The 26,048-nt window shown below is 51.8% G+C and overlaps 1 protein-coding gene across 2 annotated transcripts; it reads left to right on the top strand.

Moving 5' to 3' along the window:
* On the top strand, window positions 1-25,934 carry Znf385a (zinc finger protein 385A). Of its 2 annotated transcripts, none has more exons than XM_021652091.2 (8): window positions 1-118; window positions 7,029-7,165; window positions 19,454-19,564; window positions 21,613-21,772; window positions 23,520-23,762; window positions 24,075-24,244; window positions 24,373-24,468; window positions 24,615-25,934. In XM_021652091.2, exons 1-8 carry the CDS (start codon window positions 109-111, stop codon window positions 24,843-24,845), a joined length of 1,158 nt encoding a protein of 385 aa, XP_021507766.1. In that variant the 5' UTR covers window positions 1-108; the 3' UTR covers window positions 24,846-25,934. The 2 variants fall into 2 exon arrangements, with proteins under 2 accessions (XP_021507766.1, XP_021507767.1); XM_021652092.2 differs by lacking the exon at window positions 1-118 and adding an exon at window positions 5,900-6,049.
* The last annotated feature ends 114 nt before the right edge of the window (window positions 25,935-26,048 follow it).

Here is a 26,048-nt window from a genome sequence, read left to right on the forward strand (position 1 = left end):
CTCGGCCCGCCCCTGCTCCTCCCCGACTCCTCCCCCCGCACCCCCAGTCCGGCCAGAACGGCCCCCGGGACAGAACGACGCGGAACCCCGGGCGCCAGGGTCCCCAGCATGATCCTCGGTGAGTGGTCGCCACGGCTCCGGGCTCCGGGGACCTGGTTTCTCCTCACTAGGTCACCTCCCCCCCTCGCCTCGGCCCCGCGGTGACTGCGGCCGCTGGTCTGCCACTCGCCCCCCCATCTGGCTGCACATCTGGGGTCCCCTCTTCCCCTAACTGCGGCTTCTCCTGGTAACATAGGAAGAGGCAAGAGGAAGGCCGAGAGAGACCCCCGCCCCATAATGAGAACATTGCGTATTCATGAGACTCATGAATATTATAAGACAGTGTAGGAGAGACTGGGGGAGGGGGCTGGTCCTGGCCTGGTGGAGTTGAGGTAAAGGTTCTGACCCGTCACCCCCAGCGCCTTCCCCCACCCTTGGCTTTGCCACTCCGACAGCCTCTGGGCCCAGGATAAGAGGGAAAGGAGGAAGTGGGGGGCGGAGGAAGAAGAGGCTGGGTGTAGCTTCGAGGTGAGTGTGGTGGGAGGTGGGAACCTGACGGGTGAAGATAAGGGGGCTGGGTAGAGGAGCGGATGGGAAACTGTCCATCCCGGCTTCTTGCGGCTCAGAGCCTGTCTCCGCAGCCATCCTGCCCCGACACGCCGGGACCTGCCCCTCTCTCCCTGCGTCGGCTGCCTGGGCCCTTCTTCCCCCTTCTTCCTTCCCTTCCACCTAGCCCTGGGTCGGGGGCTACAGGAGACCAAGGGACGAAGTAAAGTCAGAGTGGGGGGAAGGGAAGTCCCGCTGGGCTCTTACAGCCTGCCCATTCAGCCTTGGCCACCCCATCTTCATGACCTACATCGGGAAGGGAGCCCCAGGGATGGGGGAGGAGAGGGCCTTGGCTGTGCTCTGGACTCCGCAGCAGCCCCTGCCCACAGCCCTGCTACCACAGCCTTGCAGGGCCTGTTCTGACCTCTGCCCTCCATCCTGGCTGGATGGGTTCCTGTTTACGGTGGAGCCCCCTACCACTCTCAGACACCTGTGGTCGCCCTGCCCTCACTGAGGACGCCTGAGGGCTATGCTCTATCCCCTTGTCCTCAACCCTCTCCCAAGACTCTCTGCCTGTGTTCTTTTCTTTCCATTGACTGTGTAACCCCACTAATTTCGCTAGCCCCTTTCTCTGCTCTGCCCTCCTTCCTCCATCTAGCTGCTGTGTGCTATCAGCCTCTCTCATGACTCTATCATGCCTTGCCTCCCTCCAGCTGGCCATGCATCACAGCTATCTAAACGAATTAGGGAACCAAGACAAGAATGTCACCTACCTCCCCACCAAGGCTGTCTCTAATAGGTGGTCAGCCCTTCTCGGAGTACTGTCCTGACTCTATGGGACCCTCCATCAGTTTAAACTCGGGACCCTAACACAGACCCACAGGCTCCACACTCTTCTAGCCTGTGTGCTCCCTGTACTCTGGCTGTACCCTGCTGTACCCTGGGTCAGCTGCAGAGGCAGTATCCCGCTTGCCCAGAACAGGCCAGGCTAAGCCTTGTTTGTCCAACTAGATGTTAGACCTGGAAGAGCCTGCCAACACCCAGACACAGAAGATTAGTCCAGATTCTCTGACATTAGACCCTGCCACCAGCTGGCCCCCGTCATCTTCCTGAAGGACGTTGTAATTAATGCCTTCATAGAGCCAAGTCCACAGAGGGGTGGAGCCCAGTGGTGTCCCATACACCTCAGCCCCCAGCTCCCCTTCCCCTTACATCCCAACCCTCTTTAAGAAGGAAAAAGAGAGGGAGAAAACTGCCTGCCAGGCCTTTAGAACCATCCTAAGGTATTCGGGTCTGAATGCTACGGTCACTGAGTCCTCTACAAGGTGGCCCCAGAGGAACCCTAAGATGGCCCTACCTAGCTGAGCTGAATATGGTGGCTCATGCCTATTACCCCAGCAGGTTGAGGGAGGAGGTTATTGGGAGTTGAGGCTAAAGAATGAGTTCAAGGCCAGCCCAAGATACAGAGTGAGCTCTGTCTCTAAACAAAATTAAAACATACCTAAGAACCAGCCCCTCAGATGGGTGGTGGTGGCACACACTTTAATCCCAGCACTCAGAGGCAGAGGCAGACTGATCTCTGAGTTTGCCAGTCTGATCTACAGAGTAAGTTCCAGGACAGCCAGGCCTACACAGAGAAACTCAGTCTGGGGGGGAGGGGGAGAATCAGGTCCTCAAGGTTCTGGATGGCAGTTTTGAGTTTACATTCCCTAGGCTGCCACCAACCTTTGCAACGAGAGAGCCCTTCCATTCAGGTTGGGATTTCAGCCCCTCCCATCCTAGGCACCACCTCCCTTAAAGCCCTACCCCCACCCACATATACCCTGAGGTTATTAGGGCTGATGTTTTTAGTTGTGCACAATCATCCCCTTGTCTCTTTCATCTTTGACTTCAAAGCTTTCCAGCCCTCAGCCTGCCTTCTGCCAGGATGAAGGAATTGAGGCAGAGGGGACAGTTTCACTGGACTTGACCAAAAGAATAAGACACGAGAGTTCAAGGCTTCCCCCACGACCCTAACCCTTATTTTAGGCATTTCTGGGGAAGAAGCTAAAAGGCCTGAAGGAGGAAAAACGTGATTAAAGATGAGATCTCAAGATCTTTTTTCATCTCTGAGGCTGGTTCCCATCTTGGCCCCATGGGGTGCCTTTCTCCACCATGATTTCAGTCTCACACATGTGAGACAGTCACTAACTCACAGCCCTACCCTAAAACCTTCCCTGCTCCAGCCCCTCCCGATGGGCCACTCCCTGAGACAGCTCAGTCCATGGCAGACTGGCCTAGGCTGTTTCTCTACATCAGGCCTGCCCAGCTCACCTAAGAAAGCCCAGGAGCCAAGGCACAGGGCCTGGCCAGACCTTTTCGGGGAGGAAGGAAAAGAACAGCTCTCTGCTGCGGTGCAGGAAGCTAGATATGCCTTGACTGTTGGGTACAGAATGCAAAGTACCCAGGACTAAACAGGGTTTGGAGATGGACAAGTGGTTGCCATCCACGGCTCTGCAGGCTCATGTCTTGAACAGAACATGCTAACAATCCCCCCATGAAGCAGGTGGGGCTCTGTCTGTTGTAGGTAATTACTCTAATGAGCTTCCTTCTAGAGAGGCCTGCCTCAGCCCTAACTCCTCCCAACCCCACCTAACCTGGGTGCCACACACATTCAGACACACACACACACACAAACACGTGCGCACAGGCACACACATGGGCTCGCACACATGGGCATACTTGAACACACACACATATGCACACTCATGAATACAAACACACAAGCACATGATTTGCTCTCCTCTTCCTCCCACCTGCTGCCTTCACCACCCACATGACAAACGCCTCGGATATGCTCCTCCTTCCCCAGTCCTTCCTTCTTTCCTGTCTCCCTGTTCTTCTCCCGTCTACTCAGAAAAGCATAATGCTTGAAAACCTTGCTCTGGAGTGAGACCCATTCAAATTCCACACTAGTTGTGTGACCTTGGTCTAGTAACACCCCTATCTGAACGAACTGTCATCATTCATCATGAAAGAATTTATTTATTCAGCAAACATTTTTGAGTGGCCAGTGTGTCATGCCAGCACTTTACACAGACTTCAATGCTGTCATCGCTCTGTCTGGGAGGCAGTACTGCTGTTCTAGTTTGACAGATGAGAAATGAGACTGAGCCAGTCAGAGAAACCAGCTCCTCACCCAGTTGGTGCACAGTGAAACCATCCCTTGGGAGATTGTGTATATAAAGTCCTGTCAATGAATAAGCCTCAGGGAGCTGGAAAGATGGTTTAGCACTTAACAGCACTTGCTGCTCTTGCAGAGAACTTGAGGTGGATTTCAGTTCCTACATTGCCACTTAAAACCAGCTGTTAATTCCAGTTCCGGGGGATCCAGCACCCTCTTCTGGCCTCTGAGGGTACCAGATATACACATAGTACATTGTTATATATGCAGGTAAAACACTCTTACACATAAAAATAAAAATTGAAAAAGATCTTTTTCTTGTAATTGCCACTTGCAATCCCAGCATTGAGGAGACAGAGTCAGGCCTATCTCCGTGCTCAAGTGACAGCCTGGTCTGCATGTAGTGAGTGCAGGGTGGCAGCACCACAGTCTCAAAAAAGCTTCAGAAAGTGACAACTATCTTTCTCAGAAAAGGGCAGCTGGGCCTGAGGCTTCAAAAATAACCCTGGAGCTTTTTTGGAGTGGAAGGTCAGTGAGGTGTCAGAACCTGAACCCAGTGCTAGGCAAGTGCTCTCCCACTGACCCCAGCCCTAAAGGGCCCTGTTTCTGTTCACCCAATTCTGAAGATGCCATGTGCCCCTTCCCCATCTCAGATTTCAGAATGAAGGAGCTGAGAGGACCTGGGAACAGTCCCTCAGCACTTGCCCCCCTCTTCCCTCACTCTGCCCTGTCTCACCCCTTTGTCCCAATTCTCTTGTCACCCAAGCCCTGCTCCACATCAGTTCCAGGCTACAGGGAGCTGAGTGGCTTCTGTCTGTCCTCCATCTCTCCTCCTCTAAAGCTAAATGAGGGCTCCACACCCAGGAAATGCAAGGAATTTGCTTTCCCCATGTGCTGCTTAAACCAGATGCAAGCCGCGCTCAGCCCTCCGATTCAGCGTTAAATGAGAGCCCTCTGGGAGCAATGTAGCAGAGGAAGAATTTGCTAGAGTGCGACAGATCTTGATTTGATTCTCAGCCCCGGATACTTAAGGCTGTGTGACATCAGCCAAATTTTTTAACCTCTCTGAGTCCTAGTAACCCTCACATGCTGAATGGAAGAAATGGTGCTGGCTGCTTCATAGACTCACAGCCATCTCCCATCTCCATGCTCACAGTATGTTAAGACTCTTGCTCACTGCCTGGTACATAGAGGCTCTTCCAGTGGTTCTCTGTAGCTTTTTCTGGAACTCATATCTTTCCTCTGAAATGGGTTTTGGGAGTGGGATCCTAGAGAGCTGACAGCCAGGGACAAGGTCAAGGAGCCAAGCCGCAGTGAGTGGTGCTCTGGTGTGAAAGTGCCAGCCCCAAACCAGCTGCTGGGAGTGGGAGCAGGGGACACTGTGAGCACTCAGGTTTCTCTCACCATTCCTGAGGCTCGTTAAGGCTGCCCTAGTGTGCCAGGCAGTGAGGAAGGGTGGGGCACAGGGGAGAGGCCTAAGAGGACAAGAAGAGGAGATGATCAGTCTGTCTGTCCCTGTCTTCACCTTCATCTTTCTCACCTTATGCTCTCTGCCCCGGGGTCTTCCTGTCCTCATCTAGCTCTGCATCCTGCCTGTCAGCAGTGTCTTCTGGTTTTAAACTCCCTCCCCACTCTCATCCTTCGCCTCTTCTGTGTCCGTTCTTTTTCTAGTCACCTGTTTGTGCCACTTTCCCAGGTATTCTCTCTCCTGTCTCTCTTTGTCTCTGTTGTCTCTGTCTCTGTCTCTCTGCCTCTGTCTATCTGTTTATTTCTCTTTCTCTCTCTCTCTCTCTCACACACATATATACACACGCACACCATTCCAAATCATTACAAATATAAAGGCATCTGAAGAGGAAATAGACTCCCAGCAGTTCAAAGGCCAAAGGCAAATATCCTATCCTCTCCTTCAAGCCTTAGAATTTAGAAATCAAGCTTCCAGCAGTCTTAACCCCTCTGCCTCAGGCACCCTGGGCCTCCAGTGTTGGCATTGGGTGATAAAGACAGACCCCTCCAGACCTTTCTGGACCTCATTCTCCACCCCCAGCTGTGCCTGAGCCCTCCCCACCCCCTCTCTCTCTCTCTCCTCAGATTCCCCTAATCCCTGCTCCCCCGCCCTCCCCTCTGCCCCACTTTTCCAGGACACTGATTGGCTGATTCTACTGACTGGGCAGGGGGAGGGGGATGGAAAAGGAAGGGGGCAGAGGGCAGAACCAAGGGAAGGGGACGCTGTCAGGCCCAGGCCCCTAGGGGGCCAGGGCCAGGCCACTGCCTGGGGGCAGCAAGTACCAGCTACAGAAGGTATGGCACGGGGGTCTCTATGGAGGGGACAAGAAAGAACCCTGGGGACCCATTACCCTAGGAAGGTCAAGGGAGGTCCAGGGCCAGGCATGTAGTCTCCTGATCTGGCCTTTGTTCCAGAAACCCCTGGTGCTGGAGTACTAGACGGCAGCAGGAACTGCCCAGCTGGCTGACAACAGCCACTTCAGAAGGAAGCTGGGGCCAGCTAAACCCCAGAGGGTCCTGAGCACATTTGAGCTGGGTCCTTTGGCACCTGGTGGAGCCTTTTCCAGGACTCCAGGGGGAAGAGACTGCTTCAGGGCGGTACTGAATGGCTGGCTGGACTTTCATTTCCCCTTGGGGTCACATGCGGGGCCCTCCTCTCACAGAGGCTTTGGCCAGGGTTCCTCTTGCAGAGCTGGAACTGAGCCCACCGGGAGAGACAGATGGGTCTGGTAGGATCAAGGGGGCTACAGAAGGGCTTGCAGTACATGGCACTCAGAGACAACAGTCACTTAGGAATTATAACCTGAACATCACAATTTAGGGATCCAGATTCAGCAACCTCCTCTAAATCCAGGCCTCAAAGTCCGCCTCTAGACAGTGGGATAAGTCAATACTCAACTCAGATCTGGGGACACAACAAACCTAGATATGCAGGGAACCCTAGATCAAGGGGGGAGTTTGTGATTCAGAGAGGCTGCAGAGGAGGCCTAGGCTTTTCTTGGGTCTCTAAAAGGCCTGAAGGGCTTGGGGAAGAAAGCTAAAGAAGAGGGAAGCGAAAGCCACCCGGAAGGGAAGGCCAGCCTGTGTCTCCAGGCCCATGGGTAATGTGCTCCCTTAGTGGCAGGGGAAGTGTGTGTATAGTTCACATACATGTACACTCTAAGGGCACATTTCTGCGTATGGGAGCCTCTGCTAGGGAGTAGCACTGTGTGCTTGGGTGGGGTTCCCAACCTTCAGTCCTCCCACCCCACAGAATGTTTTCTCTGCCCTTCAGGCAGCCTGAGCCGGGCGGGGCCCCTCCCTCTGCTCCGGCAGCCCCCCATCATGCAGCCCCCAATGGACCTCAAGCAAATCCTGCCCTTTCCACTGGAGCCAGCCCCAACCCTGGGCCTCTTCAGCAACTACAGCACCGTGAGTATTATCTGTCCATCTCTCCCTCACCCCTACAGCCCTGAACCCCTCACTCCCAATCCACCACTGTGCTCTCCTTTTAGGCCTAACTCATTCTCACTTCTGTGAGCCTGTGTTCCTCATGTCTAGTCACTGGGCGGCGAGCATCGCTGGCTCTCTGATGCTATAGGAGCTGCAAGAACAACAGTGTTTGCTGAGCTGCCACCCAGACCCTGCTCTGTTCCACTTGCCCTTCAGTGAAGTACTCAGCCATACGGAGAATAAGGAGGCCTGTAGGAAGTAAAGAGCTGAGGACGCTGGGTTTGGAAAGAGCCAAGGGGCAAGAAGATTAGCACAGCTATGGGGTTTTTGCCTGTGTGTGTAAGCTTGTAAGCACACAAGACACGTGCCGTTGCATAAGTGTGGAGGGTGGTGTTTTTGCCTTTCGGTGTACTTTAAGCTAGTTAGTCTGTGAGCTTTCAGTCTAGTCCCCTCTACTTCCCATCTCACCACAGGGGTGCTGGGATTGTAGCCGCACACCTTGGCATTCAGGTTTCTATGTGGGTCCTGGGGACCAAACTTACACAGCTTCTCTTTACCATCTCCAGCTCTCCAGAGTACACAGCTGAGTGGGTAGAACTGGTTTGTTACAGGGCTTGGAGGGATGGCAAAGTCTTCTACATGTAATAGGAAAAGAAACATAGAGCTACTGCCCATTCGTTCACAGGGGAGTGCCTTGGTAAGAGTTGTGGTTGAGGAGGATGACTGTGGTAGCCATTGGTGGCGGCAACATCTGGAGGAGGCTGTCTGGCCCCACAAGCCTAGATAGGGAGGAGAAGGAGGAAAGACTGGCGAGGTTCCTTCAAGGAAATATTGACCTACCATGGTAACCAAGTGGTGTTGGGAGGAGGAAGGATGAGCTAAGGAAGGGTCCAGGACTCAGGTCTCTATGACTAGGAGGAAGAAATCACCCCTGACAGAGACAGCCTAGCAAGGCAAACACTAGTATTTCTGTTTGACAAATGGGGTCAGTATCTGAGGCTCAGAAAGGTTTAGTGGCTGATGCTGTCTGACCCAATATGTGCCTAAGATGTAATTCAGACAAGCCCTGATACTTGGTACTGCATAAATGAGGTGTGGTGGAGCAGACCTGTCTTCCCAGAACTCAGGAGGTAAAGATGGGACAGAAGTTCAGGGTCATCCTCTGCCTGGCATACTTGAGCCCCTGTCTTTTGTTTGTTTGTTTGGTTGGTTGGTTTGGTTTCATTTCGTTTGGTTTGGTTTGGTTTGGTTTTCAAGACAGGGTTTCTCTGTGTAGCTTTGGCTGTCCTGGAACTCATTTGTAGACCAGGCTGGCCTAGAACTCACAAAGATCCACCTGCCTCTGCCTCCCAAGGGCTGGGATTAATGACATGTGACACTACTGCCCTGTGGAGAGCTCAGTTGATAAGGTCCTGTCCTTTTTTTTTTTAAGAGTTAATTTTATATATATGAGTGTTCTACCTGCATGTGTGCCTGCATGCTAGAAGAGGGCACCAGATCATATTATAGATGGTTGTCAGCCACCATGTGGGTGCTGGGAATTAAACTCAGGACCTCTGGAAGAACAGACAGTGCTCTTAACCGCTGAGCCATCTCTCCAGCCCCACCCCACCCCCAGGCCCTGTCTTAAAAGAGAAAGAGTAAGTTCTTCTTAGTCCTAGTTGCAGTCTACAAACTACACCCAGAAATCTAAACCAGCTTTTGCATAGCACTCTGACTTTTACAAAGTCTTTGTCACATCTTAACAGCATCCTCTGGGGTTGCTTCATTTTACAGACAATAAAACCTAGCACTGACTGTAAGAATAGCACTGCCCTAAACCCATGCTAACAGGAGAATAAGCAGAAGACACTTTATATCCAAGAAGGAGATAGGCAACAAGGCAGGTTACAAACACTGTCACAGACATGCTAACAAGAACAATTTCAGCTGCATGTGGGAGCACACTTGTGATCCCAGCACACAAGAGGCCAAAAGAGCAGAAGTTTAAGGTTATTTTCAACCACATAGCAAGTTTGAGGCCAGCCTGAGTTTCATGAAACCCTGTCTCAAAAAAAAAAAAAAAAAAGTAGGTGAAAGGGCTTGTAGCTCAGTGGTAAATAACTTGCAAGGCATGAGTGAGACCCTATGTTCAACAACCAGCACTGCCAAAAAGAGAAAAAGCACTGAACACATACTATTTTGTCTTTTTTTTTTCCCCCAGAGCTGAGGACTGAACCTAGGGCCTTGCACTTGCTAGGCAAGCATTTAACACTGAGCTAAATCCCCAAGCCCCTGAACACATATGTGTGCTCATAACTGCCCTCAGTGTTGAGGCATGGGAGTCAGTTGGGGAGCTCAGGGACTGAGCAGGAGTAATAGCAAGTTAGCTATAACCTTGATGAAGAGCCATGTTCAAAGCATTTAGCTTGCATGGGAGCACAGCGAGTATCAATAAAAACCTGGAGACTTAGTAGAACCTACAGGGCCAACTGGCATGAAGCAGGAAAAGGGAAAGCAGAAAAAAAAGCCTTAACCGAGCTGGAATAAGGACTAGGGGTTTGGGCTCTGAAGAATCATTAGTTGTTTTTCTTTTGTACTGTTTTGTTTCTTTTTGAGATAAGGTCTTTCTGAGATAAGACTGGCTCCAAGCTCTTGGGAACTCTTCTGTCTCAGCCCCCCAAGTACTGGAATTTCAGACACACAACATACTCTAAAAGTGGCCGTAGAGAAGGGCTAGAGAGCTAGCTCACCTAGCGCCCTTCCAGAGAACCTGGGTTTGATGCCCAGCACCCTCATGGTAGCTCACATCCATCTTTAACTCCTCCCAGGAGTTCTGATGCCCTCCTTTGGCTTCAGAGGACTCCAGACATGAATGTGCTGCACATACAAACATGCAGACAAAATACTTCATACAAAACAAGGCTTGATGGTGCATGCCTTTAATCCCAGCACTTGAGAGGCAGAGGCAGGTGAATCTCTATGAGTTCAAAGCCAGCCTGGTCTACATAGTGAATTCTAGGACAGCCAAGGCTACATAGAGAGACCCTGTCTAAAAACAAAAACAACAAAAAAACCACTTCATACACATAAAACAAAATAAGATAAAATGAAGGGAAGTGGCCTCAGAGAACATTCCAGATTGAATCAAATCATATGAACTAGAACTAAAAAGGAACATTTGGGAAAGTACAAGTGAGCTGGTGTAATCAGAGCTGAAGAGCAGGGAATGCTGTCCTCTACCTAACTAGCATATTCTTCTCAGGGTCAACAGCCCTAGTATTGTCCCCTTCTATAGACAAACACAGAGGTTAAATGACTCATTGGAGACTCAACCTTGGTCCCTTCATGTGTGTTTGTTCTGGGTTTTTGCCTCTGCCTCTGCAGGGATTACGGGCACATGCCTGTCACCCCATCAGCTATAGCCTGAGGTGTTTTCCTCTTTACTGTATTTATTGGTAGTGTCTGTGTGCACTGATACTCTTGTACCATGCGTGAGAAGGTCCGAGAACAACTTTCAGGAGGTTGTTCTTCCACTGTGGGTTTTGGAACTCAAGGTTGTTAGGGTTGATGGCAAACGCTTTCTTTTACTCAGCCATTTTGCTGTCCCTGCACTGGAATCTCAGACTCCCATAGTTTCTTGGAGCCATTGCTTCTGGTGGAGCTAAAGCCATGAGTATAGCAAGTTGAAACTGAAGCTCAGAAGTAGGACTCTTAAAAAGCAATTTTTGCTGTTGTTTTGAGACAGGGTCTCTCTGTGTTACCCTGGCTATCCTGGAACTTACTCTGTAGACCAGGCTGGCCTCAAACTCAGAGATCTGCCTGCCTCTGCTTCCCAAGTGCTAGGATTAAAGGCTTGTGCTACCACTGTCTGGCTTAAAAAAAAATATTCTTTATTATCTTGCGTTGTGAGTGTGTGTACATGAGCACAGGTACCCATGGAGACTAGAGGAATCAGTTTCTGGAGCTGGAGTTACCTGACATGACTGCTGGGAATGGAACACAGGAACTCGGGTGGCAGGTCCTCTGAAAGAGCATCTCTCCAGCTCCCACGAATGTAGAGCTTCTGCCTATAATGCATGAGGTCCTGGGTTCAATCCTCAGGATTAACATTAAAAATAAAAACTAGTAAGAGTCGAGCATGGTGGTTACACCTGTAACTGTAGAACTCAGGAGACAGAAGCAGGAGGGTAGTGTGTTCCTGGCACACCTAAGCTACCTAGCAAAACAGTCTTAAAACAAGGCTGGTGGAAGTGGGTGAGATGGCTCAGTAGGTCTAAGGTACCTTCTATGCAAACCTGTGACCTGAGTTCAATCCCTAACATATACATGAATCTGGAAGGAAAGAACCAATTCCACAGAGTTTTCCTTTAGTCACACATGTGCACCCCTTCCACATATAAATAAATAAAGTAAAATTAAATAAAGTAAATTAAATAAAGTAAAATTAAAAACTTAAAGCCAGGCCTGGTAGCACTGGCCTGTGATGCCAGCTGTTCTAGAACCTGAGACACAGGACTCAAACTGAAGAAGAAAAGGAAAAAAAGGGGGGCGCAGGGAAAGAAGGATCACAAGTTCAAGGCCAGCCTAGTCTACAAAGTGAGACTCTGTTGAGAGAAATGAAGGGGAACATGGTGGGCAAGATGGTTTCCATGACACCTGAGAACGTGAGTTCTAACCCAAGAACCCACATAGCTGAAGGAGGAACTGATTCCTGCCACAAAATATACAAATTAAAATGTAATAAAAAAAGAGCAAGTAATAAATTATCAGGTACTGTTATAAAACTAAAAGGGGATGCTTATGTGAGTGCTGGGGTGTCCATGAGATGGGCACTCGAGAGACTACAAATGATGCCGCTCTGTGAGGGAAGGAGGATTTACACTTAGGAATGAGATGTGATTTTTTTTAAGATTTATTTTTATTATTTTAAATTATATTTATATGTGTGTCGGTGTGGAAGCACTTGCACTTGACGGCCTGTGCCTAAGGGGGCCAGAGGCCTGGGATCCTCTTGGAAATGGAGATACAAGCTGTTGTGAGCCATTTGATGTGGTACTGGGATCGGCCCTCAGGTCCTCTGGAAGAGCAGCACTTACACTTGACGGCTGAACAATCTCTCTAGCCTGAGGTGTGGGGTTGGTTTTTGCTTTGTTTTGTTTGTGTAAGATGAGGCCTGACCTGTGTAGCCCTGTCTGACCTGGAACTCACTACATAACCAGGCTGGTCTAGAACTCAGAGATCCATATACCTCTGCTTCCCTAGTGCTGAGATTAAAGGTGTGCACCACCACCACCACAGCAGGCTTGTTTTGTTTTTTAAATATTCAGTTATTAGGGTCTGGAGATATGGCACAGTGGTTAAGAACACTTATTCTTGTAGAGGACCCATTTGGTTTCCAGCCCACAACCATTTGTAACTCCAGTTCTAGGGAATTTGATGCCTTCTGACCTCCAAGGCATTTACAACACATAAAATGAAAATAAATCTTTTAAAATATCTTGTTGGTAATATTGAGTGCAGGTGTAAGTGTGGAAATCAGAGGAAAAGTTGGGAGTTGATTCCCTCCTACCAGTTTTGATATAGGGATCAAACTCAGGTTATTAAGTTTTCTGGCAAGTGCTTCCATCTGCTGAGCCATCTCCCCAGACCAAGATGTACTTTTTATTACATAATCATCTCTTGTCATTCATGAGCACTGGATCTAGGACCCCAAGAATGACAAGCCTGTGGCTGCTAAAGTCCTTTGCATAAAGTATTAAGTGATCCAATATTTGCAAATAACCTACAAGTCTGCTATACTGTGAATTGCATCTGGCCATTTGTAGTTCCCGTTACAAATGTGGTTTGGGAATAATGACAAGGGGGAAAAAGCTCTGGGATTGGCAAGGCGGTTCCGAGGGTGAAGGCTCTCGATGCCAAGTACAAGGATTGAGTTTGATCTCTTAGACTTAAAAGTAAAAGAAGAGACCTGATTCTTACACGTTGTCCTTTGACCCTCATAAGCAAACTGTGGCATGAGAGGCCTCACAGACACACAAGCACATACATGCGATAAGAAATAATAAAGAAAAAGTTGTTCATGTTCAATATCGGCATGAGTTTTGCAAATATTTTCAGCATACCATCAGTGAATCCATAGGCATGAACTTCAGAACGTGGAGAACCAACTTTTTTTGTTTTGTTTTGTTTTGTTTTTTAAGACAGGGTTTCTCTGTATAGTCTTGGCTGTCCTGGACTTTGTAGACCAGACTGGCCTTGAGCTCACAGAGATCGCCTGCCTCTGCCTCCCTGAGTGCTGGGATTACAGGCTTGTGCCACCACACTCGGCTTGAGAACCAACTTTATACTCTCGTATTTTGAATGTTCTTGTTTTATCAAGCTTATTTTGTTGTTGTTTGGTGTTTAAAGCACACTGTTGTATACATGTGTACAAACTACAGCGTGTGGATGGAGACCAGAGGTTCTGCCCTTCTACGGTGGGTTCCATGGACTGAACTCAGGTCCTCAGACTCATGTAACAAGACCTCTAAGCTGTCTCACTGGCCCCCTGTTTATGTTTGGCTTTTTTGGGTGGGGGTGGGGAACAGGGTTTCTCTGTGTAGCACTGGCTGCCCTGAAACTCAAAGAGTTCCACCTGCCTCTGCCTCCCAAGTGCTGGGATTACAGGTGTGCGCCACCACTGCAGGGCTATGTAGTCCTGGCTAGCGGTTAGCCTGGAATTTACTCTTGTAGATCAAGCTTACTTCACATTCTTATCTCTGCCTTTCAAGCAATCTGAATTACCATGTCCAGCATTTGGTTTTGTTTTTTTTTTTTTTTTTTGTTTTTGTTTTTGTTTTGTTTTTTGAGAGAAGATCTTGCTTTATAGACCAGGCTGACCTCCAACTCACAAAGATCTTTATACTTCAAGCTGCTGAGTGCTGGGATTCCAGGCATGAGCTTTCTTCTTTTTATTGCATTATCTGTCTGTCTGTCTACTGACCTGCCTATCTAGACAGGTCTCACTGTATAGACTAACTGGTCTGTAAATCACTTTGTAGACCAAGCTGGTCTCAAACACACAGCCTCTCCCTCGTGAGTGCTGGGATTAAAAGTGTACTCCACCATGCCAGCCATACATTTTATTTATTTATTGTGAGGGTGGGAGTGGGCTGTGTATATACATGCCACAGCATTCATGTGGGAGTCAGAGAAAAGCTTGTGGGAATTAGTTGTCTCCACTCCACTAAATTTTCTTCCTTCTATTGGGTAGGTCCTGGGAATTGAACTTAAGTCATCAGACTTAGGAGCAGGTGTTTACCCGTGAGCCATCTGTACACACACACCCTTTTAAAGTGCAAAATAGAGAGCGCCTTGAAATAAGTTTGGAGCCAGGTGTGCTGGTTCAGCACTCAGTGTGCTGAGGCCACATGGTGAGTTCCAGGCCATAAACAGAGAAGCCTGGGGATATGAGACCATGGGTTCAAGATCCAATGCCTCAGGAGTGAGGAAATAAATTGTAGCAATATAACCATGAGTGTGGGCAGACCTGGGAGGGCAGCAGGGTGGCAAACAGCATCTTCGTTAGCATCTGACTTCCAGGATATGAACTGTAACTCCAGTTACAGTTTGATGCAGCAAACTCCTTGTTTTACACCCTTAGGCAAATCATGTAACCATCCCAAACCTTAAGTTCACCACTATGAAATGAAATATTGGTCAAGCCTGGCAGCACATACAAATCTTAGCACTTAAATGGCTGAGGCAGGAGGATCACAAATTCAAGGATAGACTGAGCTACACAGTAAGACTGGGGGTGGAGGGAGGGCTCCGTGATGACACCAAGTCACAGGCTGTGTGGACTGTGTTACACATCATAACGCCTAGCACAGGGTTAGGACTCAATCAGAGTTTTGCTGCTGGTGACGGTCACTGCTACTGTTATTTAAGGGAAAGAAGGAAAAGAAAGGTAGGATGAGCAAGGCTACAGCCTTGGAAAATAAGCTGAATTGGGTAGTGGAACCAGGAGGAGGCTCTGGCCAGAGAAACAGGAGCCAGCAGCTGAAGGGGCTGGGAGGTAAGTCTGTTCTGGAGAGGTGGAGAGGACAAGGGAGAGCATCTGGCTGCCTGACAGTTCAGATTCTGCAGAGTGAGGACTGCAGAAAAGCTGCACGCTGGCCTTCGCACGGACCGTGCAGCATCAAGTCGGCCGCTTTGGAATCAGCCTGTCCAGGGTTAAACGCAAATCCCAGTTCAGCCACTTACTAGCTTATGACCTTGAGCAAATTATCCAACCTCTCTAAACCTCAGTTCCTTCATCTATAAAGTAAAGATAATAATAGTACTTACTTCAAATCGCGGTTGTGATGATTAAATTAGATAATCCACGCAAAGAGCCCAGTGCAGAGCTGGCACATTCCAAGGGCTCAATAGACAGTAGGTGGTAGTGGTGGGAGTCTCTCTCTGTCCCTGTGAGTTCCCTCCCTCCCTCCTACCTAGGCAGTTCCTGGCCCTCAGTCATTTCACATTACCGTCTTCCCTCATTTTCCCCATGCTCAGTCCGCTGCTCGCCTTTGCCCTTGGACATCCGTCACAGTCGGCCGTTCTCAAACAAGCACCCACTTCACGCGTATCTCTCTGGTCATCGCCCAGGATGGGATGGGGGCTTTGAGACCCAGAGATGGAGGCCAAGGGAAAATGAGGTGTTCCTGGCAGTGGGGAAGTCTTTGGCCTTCTCAGTGCTGTCACACTTGGCCACCAGAGGGCAGCAAGTACGCGAAGCGTAGCTCTGGGAACCTGGTTCTGGGGCAGGTGGAGCACCCCGTAGAGGAGGTGGGAAGAAGTTAAGGGGCGATGTCCACCACTCTGCGGTCGTTTCTGCTCAGGTCGTCTCGGCTCCACCGACCAGAGAAGTCGCTGAGAATCTTGGGTAGCCGGGCTTGGTTTCCCACAAATGTGAGCGAAAACTTGTTAAAGGCGGGGGCAGGGGGGCTGTGTGCAGGGAAAGCTGGAAAAGGGTTGTATAGGAAAAGCTGTCAGCAGAGCAGTAAGGAGCTAGACAAACACGGTCACGCATAGGACTGGTGCGGTCACTGGGCCCAGGAAGGAACCCAAGTACTGGCAGCCGAGGTCATCAGGTCAATGTCCCTGCCACTTGCCGAGAGGCCCCGGGCCTGAACAAGGCCTTTTCTGGAAGCAGTGTCTAGTCGCGGTCCCTGGCTTTCTCTGCCGGAGCCCCTGGCCTCCTTCTCCTGGGCCCTGTCCCCGCCCCCGTTCCCGGCCCGCCCTTGGCCCCGCCTCCGGGGCGGGCTCCGGACGGACCGGCGCCGCCTCCCCTCCTCCCAACCAGCCGGGCCTCACAGCCCCGAGCCGCCCGGGCAACGAGCGCCGCGTCTCCGGCCCGCCTGGCCGGCCCCCGCCTGGGTCTGCCGCCCCGGGCCATGGAGCCGCGGCCGCCAGGGCCCCGCAGGGTAAGCCACCCAGCCCCTCCCTGCCCGCCTCCGCGGCTGCCGCAGCGCCCCCCCACCCCATCCCCGCACGCCCTGCGGGGCCGGCCACCTCTCGCCCAGTCCTCGGCTGTCGCCCATCCCCCACGCGGCGCGGCCCTCACCGATCTCTGGAGCCCAACTGGCGCCCCCGACTACTGCCACCTTGCTGGATACGCTAGCCTCTGCTTCCCAGGTCCTTGGAATCCCCCAAATCTCAGACTTGCCATCGGTCCTACACCTACCCTCTTATCACCAGGCTGGCCAGACCTCTCTTCTCCAACCCTGCCCTCTTCCCATCAGCCCTTCCCCTCCAACTCCCACCTGCTCTTTGGACACCCTCAGCGTCCTCCTTCCCGTGTCAGTCCTGTCTGTTCCTCAGGTCTTCCCATCCCTACAATTCCACCCCTTTCTCTTGTTGCCTTATTTTGAGGTTTGGGTGGGGTAGGAAAGTGGGTGGTTGGACAAGGAGCAGTGGGTTCCATCCGATAAAAGGGCAGTGAGAGAAAAGCTGATCATCGCAGGCCCCCTCCTGCTCCTGGTCTGGTTTTCCTCCTCCTCGCCTGATTCGGTTTGTCCAGCTTCAGGGAGCCGTTCCCCTTCACCACTGTTGGAGGGCAGGTGGGAGGGGACTGCTTTGGAGAGTTCCCTAGGGTGTATCTAGACCAGCACCCCAGAAGGGTCTCTAAAAGGAGATGTGTCTTGAGAGATGCTGGCCTCCACCTTTCCCTAGGGAGCCTTCATCTAGGTCACCAGGACCTCCTGACCTTGGTCTAGAGGAGCACCTCAGTGTCTCACATTCCACCTACTCGGGGATTGGGCCCTGAGCCCTCACCTTCAACCAGCTGTCTCTTCAGTCCCTAGAAGAGAGGGTGGACCAGGCTGGCCTTGCTCCCTCCCCTCCTTGTTCCCCTCCCCGAACTTCTCACCCCTGGGAGGAACCGAGACTGTTAAGAGAAGGAATAGTCAGTGCACAACTCATCCTTGAGATTCTGGGCTCTCGGGCCTTCCTGGGAGCTGGCTGGGGTGATGGTTCAGAGCCAGGAGACTGCTCTCTTCTCCATCCTATTCTCTCCCTCCTGTTTTCATAGGACTTAGGTTTCCTGGCCCAGATTAGGTTTCTCTTTGGGCGGAATTCCCATTCCCCACCCAGCATGTGAGGAAGCCCGGGGCTCAGAAGAAGCCTGGGGCAGAGATGGGTGGGGGTGTCTCCGAAAAGGAAGGACTGAGGCCTGGAGACTAAGAAGCTGAGAGCAGCAATCTGTCTCCCCTCTCTGATTAAAGCTTGTCTCCAACTTGGTCTGTCTTGCTTTCTGCCAAACATATCATACATTTGTACAGATAAACACACAGCTGAAGATTACACAACCTGACCATTCGCAGTGTCAGCAAAGCCCCCAATGCAGAAATGTTATGATATACACAGTACACAACACTCGCTCCACCCATGACAAACTGATCGAAAGCTGATGCTCAAGGGCTCAGGCACGCGCACGCATTCTCTCTCTTTCTCTCTCTCCCTCTCTCTTCCACCCTGGCTTTTCCTGTATGTGACTGGGGCTTTCAAGAAGTTTGTGGAGATGAACACATCCACTGAGAGGGGCTGCTTCTGGTCAAGGGCAGTCTAAGACAGACTAAGTCTAAGAGGACTTAGTTATCATAACTCAGTCATGGCTACAGCATCCACTACTACCAAAACAGGACAGACATAGATCAGCACTCAGTTCCTTGGGACCCTGAAGCCCCATCCTGACAGTGACTTCAACCAGCGGGAGAGACTCCTGGGGGAGGCAGGGAGAAGATTTGTATTCTATCCTTCACATGGTCTCATGGAAAACCCTAAAACCTGAGCACAGAGAGAGATTCAAGTGAGTTGCTAAGGACCCCTGAGTCACCAGCAAACATGTCTTAATTCCCGCCCCTTGGAAGATAAGGTTTCAGTCCTGAGTTGTTCTGAGAGTCTCTGTAGCCCTGGCTGTGTTCCAGTCTCTCCCCTCTCTGGCCACCAGGGTGAAAGGGGGAGAACTCAGAGGCAGTTTCTCTGTCTCTGGACCCTTAGCAGTATCCCTTGATAGCAGAAGGCCTCCGAGAAGCTCCTGTCCTTTTCTCTGCTCTTGTGAACTCTTGGCAGGAGACTGCAAAGATATCTGCTGACCCAGGGTGGAACAGAGAGGGTTCCCAACCCCTCCAGTATCAGACCAGATCAGTTATTCCCATTCTCCCCTGCCCTTCAACAGAAACACCAATTCTCACCCAAGTTCCCGTATTCCTCTTAGAAGCTGCTGACTTAAATCCATCCAGAACCTAAATTGTTAGGGTGAGATAGGGCCCAGAGATGGGAAACCGAGAGCATCTGTCTCCTAGAACCAAAAGCTGCACTTGGCAGACAGTGGTACCCCAGAGTAGGACAGAAGGATTCAAGTGCCCTGGAAGCTCTGATGCTCTGGGACTGCCTGTCAGTGGCTTTTGACAGGTTGGTCTCACTACAGGAGACAGGCCAAGGTAACAGAGCTGAACCTTCATGGTGAGCCAGAGTAAGAGCCCAGGTCCAACTTGCAGCTTTAATTCATGGTGTGGCCTTGGGGAGACCACTTACTCTCCTGTGAAATGGGAGCACTGTGGCCAGTGTGTCTATCAGGTCCCTTCCAGGGCTTTGAAGACTGGGCTGGAGAGAACCAGAAGACTGAGGCTCAGCCCTTAGGTACCTTGAGGACTGGGGCAGGGCCTGAGGACCTTGGTTCACCTCAGCTGGTGGAGGGAAATGGGGGTGATAGATGAGCTTGTACAGGGGTTCCTAGCTCACCGTATCCAACATCCACAGATGGACCCTGTGCAGAAGGCTGTGCTCTCCCACACATTTGGAGGACCCTTGCTCAAGACCAAGCGCCCAGTCATTTCCTGTAATGTCTGTCAAATCCGCTTCAATTCTCAGGTAAGACGCCCAGCTGCCACCTACTGTAGAGTAGAGTGGGGCAGCCGTGGGGCCTATGGAAGGGCAATGGCTGGGCACTTTGAGTGAGGGGTGGTAGCTAAGGGGATATTGAGGGAGAACAGAGAATGGCAGCCCTGGAAAGGGAGGTGGCAGGAGCTGGTGGAAGGCAGCTGAGAGAGTGGATTGAGCTGTGTCCCCAACCTTTTCTTCCTTTTTTTGAGGGAGGGGAGTTTTGGGGTGTTTGATACACGGTTCATGTGTGCAATCCTGACTGTCTTGGGACATGCTCTGTAAATAAGCTGGTTTAGTTTTAGAACTCAGAGAACCTGCCTGCCTCTGCCTCCCAGAGTCCTAGGACTAAAGGCATGTTATTTTCCTTCTTTATTTTCACCATGCTATTTTCTTTCTTTTTCTTTCTTTCTTTCTTTCTTTCTTTCTTTCTTTCTTTCTTTCTTTCTCAACAAATCTCTCTCTCTCTTTCTCTCTCTCTCGCCCTGGCTGTCCAGAACTCACTTGCATGCACCACCACACCCAGGCCAGCTTCCATCCCTTTCTTCTATTTTTTATTTTGAGATATGGCCTCAGAAGTTTCCCAGGCTGGCCTCTAGCTTATTGTAGCCTGGACAGGACTGAACCTTCAATCCTCCTGTCTCAGCCTCATAAGTAGCTATTATAAGCCTGTGCCACCAGGCTTGGACAGTGCTGTGTGTTCTGGCAGGAAGTAGACAATTCCTCTAAGGCTGGCCCTTCTGTCCCTTCGGGTTAGAGCATTCCCTACTCAGGGTGCTTGGGAAACACAGGAGTCGGGGAAGGTGTGGCCTCTATTCTGCCATCCTTAGGTTCTGAGATTGATCTCATTGGCTCTCCACAGAACCTAGGTCCCCTCTGGCATCTGCTGAACTGCCCTTCCCTCTTCCATCCAACCTGCCACATTCCTCCTCTCTCCACCCCTTTTCTAACCTTACTCCAAATTGCATTGAAAGTCTGGGACTTTCCCCATGTGGAGAAGAAGCCTCCCAGATTTCCTTCCTCTAAAGCTCCATTGGGACTTCTGTTTAGTTCTAGACTTTGTAGGGGTGCAGACTCTAAAAGCTTTGGGAGAAAAACAGCAAAGGCTTCTGCTGAGCAGGGGGAAGAAAATGTGTTCTATTTCTCTACCCAGCACGTATAAACATAGGCATGGGCACTGTACTTCTGGGCCCACACTCTAAGCCTGTCAGTGTCATCTCCCTGCCCATCCACACCTGTTTAGGTGACCTTGTGACTCCCAGATTATACATTCTTAGTGGTGGCACAAACAGAAGAGGAGGGTATGAGCAGGCAGTGGATGGGTGGAGCCAGAACCCAAACTAGCATCAGGCCTCATTGCCGACACCCCAGGCATCCTCTCTCCCCACCCTGACTCCACTTGCTGGCGGAGGGAGCAAGGTTAGAGGGATAGAAAACCAACAGCAGGCAGTTCCCCCCTCTTTTTGTCCTCTTTCCCTCCTCCATAAAGTGTCTCTGTTTTGACAGCTGTCTCTGCTGCTGTCTCCTGTCTCCAGAGCTGGGCTTGAGTCCAGGGTCCTCCAGGGTGTCCACAGAGGCTCCAGGGGAATTGAGGCCTAGAAGAAGCGTCGGGACAGAGTTAATGAAACAGCAGAGCAGGGTCCTAGGCTGAAGAGGAACTCAGGCACTTAAGCCTAGGGTCTGAGATGCCAACTAATTTCGTGTTCCACCTCCCCCCAGCTCAGCATTCTCTTTCAGGCTTGAGGGCCCCTTCCTTCTACTCGGGACTAGGAGGGGGGCCTGAATCATCAGCCAGGTCCTGGGTGTGGTAGTGAAGTGTAGTCTGGTTTCGGCCAGGGTCCAGATTCCCAGGAACTCCAGCTTGAGATGCTCATGTGAGCCACAGCAATAACTAGGCATGTCAGCATGGGCTCTCCACAGCAGGGGTGTAGGCAGAGCACACTGCAGCCTGCTGAGGCCACCCTGAGACATGAAGGAGCTCTGTGGGATGCAATAGATGAAAGGTGACCTGACTTGGTGTTCTTTCTCCATCCTTGAAGAGCCAGGCTGAGGCACACTACAAGGGTAACCGCCATGCCCGAAGAGTGAAAGGCATCGAAGCCGCCAAGACCCGAGGCAGGGAGCCTAGTGTCCGGGAATCAGATCCAGCTCCAGCAGGCAGCACCCCCCCAAGTGGGGATGGTGTAACCCCTCGTCCAGGTGTGTCTAACCCCCATCAGACCACTGATTTCTGTCTTTCTTTCCCAATTCCCAAAACTAGAACTCTCCCTCAGCTCCTCTTCTCTTCCCTCAGTCCTCACTCCCACTGACAGCTAAGGTGAGTCCTGGAGCCAGGCATAGTGATGTCAAAATTCCATCCTGTCACCCCACCCACGCCTGCCTCAGCTCTTGTCAACAGAGTCCCTACTGTCTGTGCTGTCCACTGACTCAGCAAGGGGTGAGGCCACTTGGCAACCATCCCCAGGAATAGGGGGACATTCATCTGATCCACAGGAAGCCCCTAAGTACTAGCCAGGCCTTCCTGGAGGGTGAGGCCATGTGCCTAGGAGATTCCCTAAAGGGTCTTGGATAGACCTGTGGACTTCTTGAAGCCAAGTTAAAGAAAGAAAGAAACTTGAAAATCCTTAAGGCCTTTTTTAGCTTTACAGAAAGCAATTCTTCTCTCCTCATGGCTGGTAACAATCCTCAACCTGCTTCCAAGGAACTGAGGCTGAGGAAATACAGAAACAGAAGGATATCAGCCACCCCCACGCTGGGATTACCACATCAGATATCAGTCATGGCCAGCTCCAGAGAGACCTAACATTCCCCTTGTCCTCATTTCCTCTTAGTCTGGCCTGTCCTTTTTGCCCCACCCTAAAAATAATGAGAAACAAGTCTCTATATCACCAGCTTGGGATCCAGGCCCCCACTATGACCACACACACAGAGAACTACCCTCTGGCATTCAAAACTCTAGGGGCTGGGCCTATGTTCTAATTGTGCTCTGTCTGATTCTGAGTCTGATCATCTTGCTCAGTTTATTAACACTTGTATAAAATAAGGATGGGGGAGCTGGTGATAGTGATAGTTAACATTTCTTGACTTCAGCCCATTTAGTCCCTGCACACTTCTAAGAGCATAGGGTAGGTATTGTACCCACACTGCTTTCATAAACCATGGCATCCTGTCCAGTTTGGGATGAAGATGTACTGTCTGGCTTGAGATAAAGACGGAAGATGTTGTGAATGAATTGGAGACACATAGGATGGATGAGCACACACCTGCAGGGGTTAAGAATTCTTCCACCTTTGCCTACTCCTACCACAACCCTCCTCATGACCCGGAAACTGGATCAGCTTTGGAGCAAGAGTGGGAGTGCTAGAGTTTCCCCTGCAGAAGCAAGAACCCAGTGCAGAGGCCTCGGGCCTGTGCATCTTTAATCGAGCCATGAATTATAGAGCAGGCTGGATCCCTGCTTCTTCCCTCTTTGGTTCTTGTTTCTGTTTCCCTCTACTGTGCTTGTATCTGCCTCTCCCGACTTTCCCTCCTCCTGGTTCTGCACCTTCCCATTGCTCCTTGGTGTACTTCCTTGAGGGTCAGGCAGGACTTTGGGAAGAGGTGGTCCTGGAAGGAAGCCCAGGCTGGCCAGCAGGCCATGATGGACTAAATCCTTGGTTTCATCCTTTACCCGTGGCTGGGCAAGCTGACAGATCTACCCTAATGGTAGCTTGGTGGAGAGGCCCACCCCCTTCTGCTATCCTCAGCTTTGTGGGGTGAGCCAGGCACTAGAGTCACACACCCAGCCAGTGGCAGCTGAACAGAATTGGGCTGTGGCCCAGGGCATGAAAACATGCATGTTGTAACAGGGTGGGGCCTGATTCCTGGGCCTTTACCCTCAAGGAAATGGGGGTGGGTCTCCTCATGAAGAGCCATTTGGGATGACCCCAAGTTTCTTTCCCAACAGTTTCCATGGAGAATGGCCTGGGCCCAGCCCCAGGATCCCCAGAGAAACAGCCTGGCTCCCCATCCCCTCCCAGTGTTCCAGAGTCTGGACAGGGTGTGACCAAGGGTGAAGGGGGAACTTCAGTCCCAGCGGCCCTGCCTGGGGGCAGCAAGGAAGAGGAGGAGAAGGCTAAGCGTCTGCTCTACTGTGCACTGTGCAAGGTGGCCGTGAACTCCTTGTCCCAGCTTGAGGCACATAACAAAGGTATGGGCCCTCTACTCCCAAACAGTCTTCTGTCCTCAACCCACTTTCACCCCTCCTCTGCACCCTAACTCCCCTGACTTCCAGCATTGCTTGGTCCTCTAAGACCTACCAGCCATCTCCCCTCTTCCTTAGACTCTTGCTTCCTAATTCACCTTCACATTTCTCCAGACTCCTTTGTGCTTAGGAGGGATTCCTTAGGGCTCCAAATAAATCCCACACTTGCCTGGTTCCTACACCCACAATAACTGGGAAGGCGGGGATTTGAGGCCTGGTAGGCCTGGAGAATTTTTACCTCCTACCTCTGTGGGCCAGGTACTAAGCACAAGACAATTTTAGAGGCCCGAAGCGGGCTGGGGCCCATCAAAGCTTATCCTCGGCTGGGGCCTCCCACTCCTGGAGAACCAGAGGCTCCTGCCCAGGACCGAACCTTCCACTGTGAGATCTGCAACGTCAAGGTCAATTCGGAGGTCCAGCTGAAACAGGTATGTCCTATACTTACCCCAGGGTATCTGAGGAATTTGACCCACTGCAAGGAAGGGAGCTTGGGTCCCTGTGCTTAGCAGTGGCCCTGCTGCCGAAAGCTCACAGCTCAATACCCACTGTACCACAGCACATCTCCAGCAGGAGGCACCGAGATGGAGTGGCCGGGAAGCCCAACCCTCTACTGAGCCGGCACAAGAAGCCTAGGGGTGCTGCAGAGCTGGCGGTGAGGCCTGGATGCTGGGGAAATGGGCTATTGGGAGGACCCAGGAAGGCTGGAAAGGGATCTGGGCAAGCCAGAGGTTGGGCTTGCCGGACCACTGACCCGACCTCTGTCTCCACCCCCACCCCCTATCTCTCTGCCTGCTGCAGGGCGCGCTGACTTTCTCAAAGGAGCTGCCCAAGTCCCTGGCCGGTGGCCTGCTGCCCAGCCCCCTGGCGGTGGCTGCAGTGATGGCCGCTGCCGCAGGGTCCCCGCTGTCCCTGCGCCCAGCTCCAGCTGCACCTCTCCTGCAGGGACCACCGATCACACACCCTCTACTCCACCCAGCCCCAGGACCCATCCGAACTGCGCACGGACCCATCCTCTTCTCCCCCTACTGACCTCAACCCTGAACCCCTCCCATTGAATCCCCCACCTCCAGCCGGGACCCAGGCCTCCTCCTCCCGGCACTCCCTGAATGGTCTCTCCTTCCCCCCACCCCGAGGTACGGGGTTCCAGGAAAGGGGAGGGGCAGCGGGGGAGGGGGGCTTCAGAAGGGGGGGAACACCCCAGATCTCAGGGAACCCCGCCCCCTGCCCTTCCCTCTCCCCTAGAAAAGAGGGGGGCCGTCTCACCCCCCGAGCCCCCTCGGAGACACCCCCTCCCAAAAGCCATGTCCATCCAACTCTTCCCCTCCAAACCTAGCACAAAACGGGGTTCACAAGCCATGGTCGGGGCCCGGGGGAGAACAAGGATTTTCTTGGCAATAAGCGGACTCTGGGACTCCGGCCCCCCTACCCCAAACTAAAGCGCTTCCGTGAACAACCCCGTCCTCCGCAGGGGGGAGGGGAGCAGGCGGGATCCTGGGTCCCTCGTAAGCACTTTGGTTTTACCGCCTGCAACCTCACTGTGCCCGCCCCGCACCATGCCCCAGCCCCAGGTCCAGTCGGGCCCATCACAGGGGGCAGCACTTGGGGGCATCTCAGGCACTTGGGTGGGACCAAGGAGATGCCCTCATAGACCCTTCCCTCGCCTTCCTCCCTGGTCCGGGTTCCATTCTTTTCACCAGCACCCATCGCCCAAGGGGTACCAAGGGGGGCAAGGGGTGTCCAGTCCAAGCCCACCCCCGCCTCGCCTTCCGCAAAACTGTGAGCAAAAAGCAATAGAAGCCTCGCCCCCGCCCCGGCCCGCCCCTTTCCGCAGGATTTGGCGTCTGTAGCCTCCCCATTCCAGTCCCTAGACCTCATGGCTGCCCCCTCCCGTGACACCTCCACTGCACAACTCGGGCGGGGGCGTGACCCCCAACCCGTCCCTTCTGTGGTTTCCGTGTGGTCAAGCCCTTCCAGCCGCCGACCCGGGATGGGGACCGGCCCCCACTGGCCCTCCCCTCCCCATGGACTCTTTCTGCTTGACAATGTAGCAACCCTCCCACCCACTTTCTCTCTCCTTAACAATAAAGTCTGGATTCGTTCTGCCCTCAGCACCCAGAACTCAGACTGTTTTTGCTCGTTGTTTGGGGTGTGATTCGCTCGGGAGATGTATCTTATGGTGAGGAAGTCCATTGAGGGGTATGGGAAAACGAGATTGGGAAAAAGCTGTGTAAA

This window comes from Meriones unguiculatus, chromosome 8 (genome assembly GCF_030254825.1).
Source record: "Meriones unguiculatus strain TT.TT164.6M chromosome 8, Bangor_MerUng_6.1, whole genome shotgun sequence".
Lineage (NCBI taxonomy): Eukaryota > Metazoa > Chordata > Mammalia > Rodentia > Muridae > Meriones > Meriones unguiculatus.

Excerpts from the sequence above, each read along its gene's own strand:
- Znf385a (XM_021652091.2), top strand. Across the intron at positions 21,773-23,519 it reads TGGTGTAACCCCTCGTCCAG|TTTCCATGGAGAATGGCCTG; the intron begins GTGTGTCTAACC and ends CTTTCCCAACAG. Across the intron at positions 24,469-24,614 it reads GGGGTGCTGCAGAGCTGGCG|GGCGCGCTGACTTTCTCAAA; the intron begins GTGAGGCCTGGA and ends TGCCTGCTGCAG.